Raw genomic sequence first — 9,912 nt, forward strand, 5'->3', positions numbered from 1 at the left:
TCAGTTCACTATATTCCAGTTCTCTATATAGCTACCTAGGCTACAAGTATATGTAGTATTAGGGTACTTGAAATCTGAGATAGATAGTAGGCCTCCGTCTGTCCTGTGAAAATAGCTATAGTCTAGGTGTGGCTATACCAACCGTGCCAGCAACGGAAGAGTGGTATCTTACAAGCATCTACCAACCCTGAGGTGGTTCTCGATCATGTGTGACTCACTACAAATGTCAAACACATCCACTCTGCGCTAGAACGTCGGTAGCACCATGATACTACTATATTTACGTCACAAGTCTCGCGGGGATCTCTCTAGGTACACGTCAGAGGCACGAGTGCGTTTCTCACTTCGGTCATTCTTTTACAACTGCTCAAAAGTTGCTTTTCATAGCACACTTGGTCAGTCGTACCTCAAATGCTAATCGGAATTTCTACTTTGCTCTGGTCCAGACCAGTTTGAATGTCAGGTGAGACGAGCTCTAGAAAATGGTGCGCTGTCTGGATGCGACGCGTACTTTTACTTTAAGTTAAGAGCGTGTCTTTTGTTCGTGAGTTTCCCTACTTGTAGAGCTAAGAACCAGTGTTGATAGGATTTGCATACCCATGCATGGCAAACCTCTACATGGCATGCAGCCTGTGTCCATGAAAATACGTTTATGAATCTTGTTTAAAATAATTGTTGTGTTCGTTGGTCGTGTCTTGAGCTGCTAGAGAATGACGAAAGTGAAAATGCTAAACACTATTGAGGAGCACGCCAAAGTCGACGCTGTTGGAGATGAAGGCGGGTATTAGACTTGCTATTCACTCCTGAGCGTCATCTGATAAGGTTATTGTAATATTTTTGAATGCAGCATTAATTAACGTTCCATTTAGATGTGCAGCTACTGTGATAATGTAGACTGTAGTATAAAGCTTGTGTGTGCGGTCATGAATTGGACATTTTTGGTGACCATGCTCTTGGCTGTGGTCCTCTTCGATTAGGCGACATGATGCCTTATGTGACGTCATCTTTCACTGGTTGCTCTTAGACAACTCCAATGTACGTCGAGAACAACGCTGTTCCTCTCATTCTATGACAAGACCAGGTGACGTTTTCCATCCCGACTTTTCCCTAGGCAAGGCTGCTTATTTCGACATTTCCGTGAGGAATTCGTTCACTCCCTCTCACCTTATTAATTAATGCTGCCATAAAAGCTGGTGCTGCTGCTGAGGCTGGGGAAGTGGACAAAGATGAACGCCATCTTGCTAACGTTTCCAGTTATGGCTGTTTGTTTTACCCTCTTGTGGTGGAATCATACGGAGTGTGGGCTGCACATAGTCTGGAGGTGTTGAGATCAATTGTCAAGAAGTCTCTTCTATCATCTGGCTTGTCTCTGGGCCAAGCTTCCAGGCAATTTCACGAACAGTTATCTGTTCGTTTATGGCAGTACAATTCAAGACTGATTAGTGACTATCTGCCTAATTATTATGACTTTTTGTGCTTCCGTCCTTAGGGCAGATATGTGTTATCTGTGTTATCTGTATTATATACCAATATATGGTTTTTATATATAAAAAATATATGTATAAAGCTTAATTATGTATTTGATATTGTGTGAAGAATATAAATTAGATCTCTATCACTAGGAAACTGTTAGAAACTCATCAAGGCGTTCCTTCAGATTGGCGACAGTGACAAAACTGAGGCATGAAAATGTAATTAGAAAAACCGAAAATTAGCACCTTACCATCGGCATTTGGAACTGTGAGGGGCCCTGCCATGTCCTGACATAGATTGAGATTGTTGACTGTTTCTTATTATATTACAAAATTGCTGAGTTTGATCATGACACTAGTTAACTGTAGCTGTCTGCTTTGTGTTGGACAATAGGATCTCTTAATAAAAATCTGCTCACAACCGCTCGAAGAGGAGACCTTCCATCTTTGCAATCAATAATTAAACAAGGTGCAAATGTCAACTGGCAAGATAGCAGAAGAGATACAGCATTGATTGTGGCCGCAAGGGAAGGTCACTTTGAAATATGTAAAGAGCTATTGAAACATGGAGCTTCGGTTTCCACAAAAAACAAGTGGGGGAGTACAGCAATTCATGTAGCTAGTGGATACGGTCACAGAGAAATTGTGCTTCTACTGGCTATTAATGGAGCCAATGTAAATGAGGTCGACAGTGCAGGTGATACACCTAGTCACTGTGCAGCACGTTGGGAACAGATTGGAGCTTTGGAAGATCTCTATAGTCATGGAGCTGACTGGTACATCACCAACAATGCTGGTAACGATGTGCTGCAGTCAGCACAAACTGATCGAAAGCGAGTGTCTGCCCAGTTCATTGATGCTGTAAGAACAGGTATGAACTCCTCAATAGCACCAATATATACAGTAGATTACAGAGTGAGCGCCTCTTTCTTCTTATAACAATCTTTTCTGCCTGGTTCTTGTTGAGTTGTTGTATCTTGCTGTTTTGTGTGTACCATAGGTCGACGTAAGTTGGAGCGCAAATTACCTGATGGAGACAAGATGGTAGCACTGGAAAAAGACACCATGATACAGCAATTGCGGAATGAGGTTGACCGCTTGAAGGAGAATGCAAAACAGAGATCAGATGACAGCAAACCAACTCGGCAAGCAGCAAAATGGATCGTCCAATTCAGATCAGAGTGTGATTTTGTACATCAAGTGCATTTGCAGGAACGAGCTGAATACCTGCAAACACGTATTGCTGATGAATCAATGCAGAACGGCTTGCTAAAAAGACGTATTGACCTCCTGAAAAAAGATATAGCCGAAGTCAATCAGCAGAAAGCACAGCTGGAGACACGACTTCATACACAAACCCAAGAAATAAATGAGCTGACAAAAAAGACAAGAGAACAATCATCGCAGTTGAGTTTTCAACAGAGGGCTATTGATTCATTGTCTCCAAGACCAGCAACAAGAAATAGTAGTCAGCTTGATCCCCTTAATCCAAAACCAACAACAAGAAATGGTAGTCAGCTTGATTACCTTAAGTTGGCAAAAGAGAATGCAGAAACAGCTCTTCACAAATTAGAGGACAAACTGACCACATATGAACAGTCCAAAACCATTCCATCTCAAGATATTCAAATTAAAGACACTCAACTTGGCCGTGGATGCTTTTCCGGTAATAACAATATTATTTAATCAATTTAATCAACTGAAGACCATTTTTCCCCATAGAGACCCATTCGGGTTATTGGCATGGTTCATTGGTTGCAGTCAAGAGCTATAATAGAGGTCAATACAATCGCTACCTACTTCGACAAGAACTGTCAATTCAATCTCAATTACAGCATCCCAATATTGCTAGCATCTACGGTTTCACTCCTGGAGAAGGCATAGTTGTCATGGTCATGGAGTTCTTCCAGGGATCTATTGCTGATCTTATTCAAGCACAGGAATTGGTGTTTGGTCCCAAGAGACATCTCACACTGCGGGAAGAAGTTGATATTTGTTATAATGCTGTCAGTGGGCTTCTCTACTTGCACCAGCTCAAGCCACAGTGCATTGTTCATGGCCACATTCGACCAACAAATGTACTGCTGCAATCTGATATGCAAGCAAAGCTCAGTGACACTGTAGGGCCTTGCTGTTGCAATTCATCATGTGATTATTCGGAGGATGTCTTTGACTACATAGCGCCAGAGAGGCAGAATGACAGCAGTGTTCCTAAGACTCCACCAACAGACATGTTCAGTGCAGGAGTGACACTGAGTTACCTCTCCTTAGGCCGTTGTTCTCCTACGATCATGGGTCACGTGTATTTGAGAAAACGAAGATCTGTCTACTCATTGCGTGTCCAGGATTTATGTCTTCAAATGGCAGCAGAAGATGCTGAAACCAGATTAACAGCAAGTGAAGTAGTAAAGATTCTTACTGATATAAAGGGGTCCGCAGCGTATGAAAAGTGCCGCCCTAAAAGAATAGTGAAGAAACAATTTTGTTGTGAGGCTCCTGTCATTCTCGTGGACAAACCATTTTGATCAGAAAAGATTGGACTCTGTCTTTGATTTCCAACATACCGTTTGTTGGTTTTCATGTCAACTTAAAACAAGTGAATGTACAATTTGACTATGTTTAGTTTGATCACATAATTTGATTAGATGCCACACCAGCGTGCCTTTATAGAACTTCAGTTGTATTAGGAGTGTGCAAGTGCACGATATCATTAGCTATTATCAAATATACAAACTTGAGGTATAACCCCTTAATTAACACAATATCTACTATGTACTACTCACATGCACAGAGAAGAGCTGTTTGAGAACACCACAGCATTGCAAACAGCATACATAAATAATATCTTTGACTTATTTGACTGTACTATTGTAGCTCTTTAACCGTATTCTTATCAACAAAGCACACAGCAATATCAAAACATCATAAAGTACAACTAGTTCAGCTCTCATCATCTAGTTAAGCCAGCAATAAATCATGTCACTATTAAATAAAATTCTCTCACTATTCTGGAATGTACGGGTTATCCAAAGCAAAGGGCTCCATTGTCCCAGCATAAATCTGTCTTTCAAGTTGAGCACCAACAGTTAGCATTCCATTACATAATGCTTCAATGTTGTCATCTCGATTTTGAGTGGGAATTCTTCCAAATAAGTCTTGAAGACAATCGAGTTCCGTATGAAGGTGACTTAGCATCGTTTGGGTATTAGAAAATCCCCTTAGCAGTTGTGATAACTGCATAGGTCTCACATGACGTAGCATGTTGTCAAACCTAGCAGCAAGCATACTAGGTGTACAATATAATTCATCTGATGACAAACCAAGATTTTCCAGCAGACTAGTTTGTTCGTTCATAGATTCTTGATGGGTAACCTCAGCCTCTCGAGCAAGTTCCATTCGTTCATCAAATGACTTGGAAGAATCTATGCAACTAAGTATGGCTCTTGAATACCCAGCACTTTGTGTGGATGCGTAAGCATCAAACAACAGGATCACCTTTTCTAGAGGTCCACAATCTTCACTACTAGATAACAGTTCTTTGCGCATATTTCTTGCCAGATCGTGATGCTGTAGCTTGGCCTTTACACGTGCCAGACTACAGCCACGAGGATCTTTTGCCTCTAGTAATCCCAATGCATCATTAAGTACTGCCAACTGACGAGACTTCTCATACTTGGAAAGTTTCATATTATTTAGTATAGCTTGTTGCAGACTTACACAGTGTGTGAATAGTGTCAAAAATCTCTTGCAAATACGATTTTCTCCCATTTTTTTGTCACTGTGAGAAATACTGTCAGGTGTGTATAGTCGAGCCTTGCAAAACAGCTGTAGAGCTCTGTCTTGGGACATAAGATCAATAAGCCACTGTGTCTGAACATGATGGTTTGTGCGACGATATGACAATTCCATTAGTATACGAAGAATGAGACTCTTCTCATGCTGTGAGCACACATCTGAATATACAACTTTGTCTAAACCACTAAACCTGCAACCATTCAAGTCCACGTCTGCCATTTGTAATCCACCAACACACTGTCCATTCCTTAAACCTTTAGTAGAAATAAACTTCTGTACAGAAACAACAGTACCTTGAACATTTCCCTGCATCAGATTTTTGAGAGAAGAAAAAAGAGGTGAAATGTCTTCTACCAGTAAATGTTGGCAGTTTAAACCATGAGAAGAAGAAGAAAGAAGTGCCCATTCTGCAACATGGGTGGGACTGTCACGTTCACAAACATTTCCATTGCACCGGGTGTTATCACCTTGTATGAATAAATCTCTAGTTCTAGCCTTTGTGTTGATCTTACCAGTCAGTTCCTCAAACTTAGACAAAGGGTGAAAAGCACCTAGGCTAGCTAAAAATGTATAAATGAGATCGCTTGAGTCTCTTCCGTTCCTTTGAGCAATCTCATCGATAGTAAAAAGAAGCTGCTGGCCTGAGTTTAATTTCTCCAGGCAAGATGCATACATAAAGTCAAAATCTTTAATAAACTGTTTACCATCCTCAATGTCTTCCTTTGTAAATTCTAAGCCCACTCGCCGTAATATTGACCTGTATCCCCACTTTTGTTCAATCTTTCTGAAGTTCAAATTTCCTAAACCAAAGAGTCAAAATAGTTATATCAAATGATAATAAACAAACATCCAGTACTAGACTAACACACCATTCACTCACCCATCCCTATATCGCTCACCAAAGCACCATCCACACACTGACACACACACACACACACACACACACACACACACACACACACACACATACACACACACACACACACACACACACACACACACACACACACACACACACACACACCTGAAACTATGTCTGGAGACTCTCTTGCATATAGTCTGTTAGCAGCAAGCCACAGAAGCATAGCCACCACAAGAATAATGACTGTAATGCAAATAGCAATGACAGCAAAATTCCTCACAAATTCAAGACTGGCAATTTGATCACTAGAAATACCAATCTGCACATCTGAAACAATCAACCAATGCATTAGTTGACAATATAGCAGTTGTGTTTGTGGATGGGTGGGTGTAGGTGGATGGGTGGGTGTAGGTGCATGGGGTGGGTGTTTGATAGTCTCCCATAGCCAGGACATCTCCGCCTACATTTCTCTGCCAGAAGGCTACACTGAGACTAGGTGTTTGAGTTAATTTATTAATTAACATAGTGACTCAATCTTTCAGTTAGCAAATAAGTGCATGGAGTAAATTATTAAACTTTTAGTGTGTATTGAGAAACTACACAATTTAACCTATACTGATGTACCCTAGGGTATATTGCACACTTGTGCCAACCTCAAGACATAGTCAAGATGTTTCTGAGGGCTGAAATAGAAAAAGGGCTGGACTTGAAGCTAACTTTCTGTCACACTTTCTGTAAACGACAGGTAACTCCGCCTCATCATGATGACATATAAACTGAGAAGTCACTGAGACTGCACAATATGTGTAGAACTTCTACACTGATTATGGGTTTCGTCTCTCTATCCTACAATAACTAGTGGAACAAACAGCGATCCTGATCCTAAGTTTGTCTGTACACCAAGTTCTAATTACACAACGACTCTTGTCCAGCCTATGTCTAGCTATAGTTCAAGTCACGCCTACAATTACCATGTCTGTACTAATCTACAGATCACTTTACCACAGTATGTACTTTCATGAAAAGTTAAGTGTCTTAACTAACAATTACACTGTTAATTGTGTAAGTAAAGAGACGTTTGTTCTGAAAATTAGTTTGTCAAGTGCAACAAGCCGTTCGATTACATCATCACGGAAGCTTACTGCAACGATTATCCTGAGCTGCGCCAGCCAGTTGACAGCCACTGTTTCCAGATTTCGACATCCTTCTTTGTTCTGTCTACGCTCTACTATCATGCATGCACAGTCTAGCAGCAAATGTTCAGAAGGCAAACGCTGTTGCAGGTTGCACACAGGCGGGGCAGGTCGTCGAACTAGTAGAGTAGCTAAAACAAGATGCACACGAATTAGTCAAAGCAACGACTGCGTAGCTAATTGTCCAAAATCAAAGACCCCGAACTTACTGTTCTAAAAAGCTAAAACTTCAGAAAGCCACGGGTAACAGTGAGAGGTCCTCAGCTCGAGGTGTCTGTTACTGACAGCAAATTATAACGCCACTGTACCGGACACTGTACATATACCGGATATTGAAAGAACTCCCCCACATCCATTGCACAAGTTTTATCGAATGTAAGATCCCGTATGTGATATGGCTGTACAAAGAAAGATCGCTGTGGTTGGCGCTGGAGTTATCGGACTGTCTACTGCTTTGTACATCAAAACCAACCTTCGGCTCGACGGCATTCCTTGCAAGATTGAAGTCTTTTCAGAACATACGACGCCTCACACAACATCAGACGGTGCTGCAGGTCTCTGGGAGCCAATTTTCGTACAGGGCACGCCCGGAGAGCAACAAAGGTAACTTGAACCATTGATGAAGGACCTGTTTGACAGATAAATTAGCGTATTTGCAGCCGGTGGGGAGGAGAGACTTTCGAATGGCTGCGACATCTTCGTGTACAGGAGGACGCAGGAGAAATGGGAGTAGCGCAATACTCCGGATACAACCTCTTTCACGAGTGGGTCGAGGTGCTGTGAACTTCGTAAATTGTCATTGCATTCAAACGTCACGTGATAAATAATCCGTCTAGGATCCTCCTTGGAAGGACGTTGTAATCGGATTTCGGTATGCTACTGAAGCTGAACTGAAAGACGTGAAGTTTCCAATGAGGTTGAATTGAATTTGAGCTTACCTCAATATGGTAAAAGCTTATTTAGATTAAGTATTTGCGATGCTCCCTTAATTAATTAATATAATTAAAGGAATTATAAATCAGCACGCAGAAATCCTTCAAACTCATGGTATATGCTGAAGAGAAAATAAGTAAACATTGACTTTCAATATGCACTTTATAGATTATGAATTAACTTAAATGCTCTCACTGTGACTGAAAATAACAGACTGTCTGTAGAGGAGTGGATTGCCTTTGATGTTTGTTGCCTTGTGGAATAAATTGTAGTGAATGCATGCAAACCTTTATTGTTCATAGACATGGATGGCACTTTACCAACATGTCAGCTCAAGCAAATCGTTATTGTGGATGGCTACTCAAAAGGTTTGTGAGAAAGATTTTCTAATGGGAAGTTACTGTGACAATCTGACTGTACAATATACAACAGATGCAAACAGCAAGGCATACAATTTTATCGACGGAAAGTTCTGTCTCTATTAGAGGTTGGTACGATCACTATTTTGTAATAGACCTAGGTGACAGTGATTCTGTTTTGTGACATGAAGTTCGCCGGATGGTATGATGTAGTTCTTAATTGCACTGGTCTAGGATCACACCAACTCACCAGTGACCATGATCTTATTCCACTCAAAGGTCAGATAATGAAGGTAAGGTAATAATAGTCAATGTTTTTATGTCTTATCTATTATCAAGCAGTGTTCACGGTGCTATACAGGTGTCTGCACCCTGGATCAAAGACTTTACTCTAGTTAATGGTCCTGACTATGTAGCTTACATTTTACCATGGTTGGTGGCGCATTGTATAATCGCTGTGATGCCTTGATCCTGATTGACGTTCTGTTCCCATTTCTTGGAGTAGTACTGATTTTGTGGTACTCGGAGGAACAACTGAGAGTGGCCGGTGGGACAGTGACATAGAAGAATCAGTGAGCTACAATATATTAGAGAACTGCAGTAAAATAATGGGCAGTGTTAAGGTCAGTAAGTACCATCGTCTGTTTACTGTTTCTTTGTATTGTGAGTATTTGATTACAGAATGCTCCTATACTTGGACAGTGGAGTGGTTTGAGGCCATATAGAAAAACTGGTGTCCGGCTGGAACGGGAAATTCTGCAATCAAAGTCGTCTCGAGCACCTCTAGAAGTGAGAACCGTGGACTAGTTTTTCTGTTTGATTTCTGACAGTTGTATCTCAAAGGTTGTTCATAATTATGGTCATGGTGGTTCTGGTATAACTTTTCATTGGGGATGTGCTTGTGAAGCAACATCGTTAGCTTACCAGGCATTGGGACTACCAAATTCTCATCACCACGACCATGACCTGTTGTATAAAACTATATCTACTCCAGTTGACTCCAGCTTTTGTAAGTTGTGAGTATTTTAGTATCAATTGGCTGCAGTTGGTTGCTTTTCTATTATTTCATAAAATGTTTTTGGTATAAAGAGAACAAATTGTGATAGTTTTCTTGCTGGATAGTTAGTCTCAAACCATACCGATCACTACATTCTGTACCTGGAAAATGTTCACTGATTTCAACAATTAATAGATCAGCCAATTATCTTCCCACATTAACATATAGTACCTACTTATCTGTCTCCATCTGCAGAGACTCAAATCACAGCGAAGGCTCAATTAACTAGACTGTTAGGTAA

At 40.9% G+C, this 9,912-nt stretch overlaps 3 protein-coding genes across 3 annotated transcripts; 2 read left to right on the forward strand and 1 right to left on the reverse strand.

Moving 5' to 3' along the window:
• Positions 1–335: 335 nt before the first annotated feature.
• Positions 336–4,001, forward strand: LOC134189418 (uncharacterized). The gene is made up of 4 exons (XM_062657678.1): positions 336–463; positions 1,867–2,343; positions 2,473–3,138; positions 3,195–4,001. Exons 1-4 carry the CDS (start codon positions 457–459, stop codon positions 3,995–3,997), a joined length of 1,953 nt encoding a protein of 650 aa, XP_062513662.1. The 5' UTR covers positions 336–456; the 3' UTR covers positions 3,998–4,001.
• Positions 4,002–4,470: 469 nt separating this feature from the next.
• LOC134189419 (uncharacterized) lies at positions 4,471–7,663 on the reverse strand. Its single transcript, XM_062657679.1, has 4 exons — positions 7,532–7,663; positions 7,272–7,453; positions 6,292–6,456; positions 4,471–6,067 (listed from the first exon to the last, which is right to left on the reverse strand). Exons 2-4 carry the CDS (start codon positions 7,330–7,332, stop codon positions 4,476–4,478), a joined length of 1,818 nt encoding a protein of 605 aa, XP_062513663.1. The 5' UTR covers positions 7,333–7,453; positions 7,532–7,663; the 3' UTR covers positions 4,471–4,475.
• A 23-nt stretch (positions 7,664–7,686) lies between these two features.
• Positions 7,687–9,905, forward strand: LOC134189420 (D-amino-acid oxidase-like). Its single transcript, XM_062657680.1, has 10 exons — positions 7,687–7,925; positions 7,982–8,096; positions 8,159–8,238; positions 8,558–8,623; positions 8,688–8,742; positions 8,806–8,907; positions 8,976–9,046; positions 9,120–9,237; positions 9,296–9,403; positions 9,458–9,905. Exons 1-10 carry the CDS (start codon positions 7,717–7,719, stop codon positions 9,632–9,634), a joined length of 1,101 nt encoding a protein of 366 aa, XP_062513664.1. The 5' UTR covers positions 7,687–7,716; the 3' UTR covers positions 9,635–9,905.
• Positions 9,906–9,912: the final 7 nt, after the last annotated feature.

This window comes from Corticium candelabrum, chromosome 14 (genome assembly GCF_963422355.1).
Source record: "Corticium candelabrum chromosome 14, ooCorCand1.1, whole genome shotgun sequence".
Taxonomy (NCBI): domain Eukaryota; kingdom Metazoa; phylum Porifera; class Homoscleromorpha; order Homosclerophorida; family Plakinidae; genus Corticium; species Corticium candelabrum.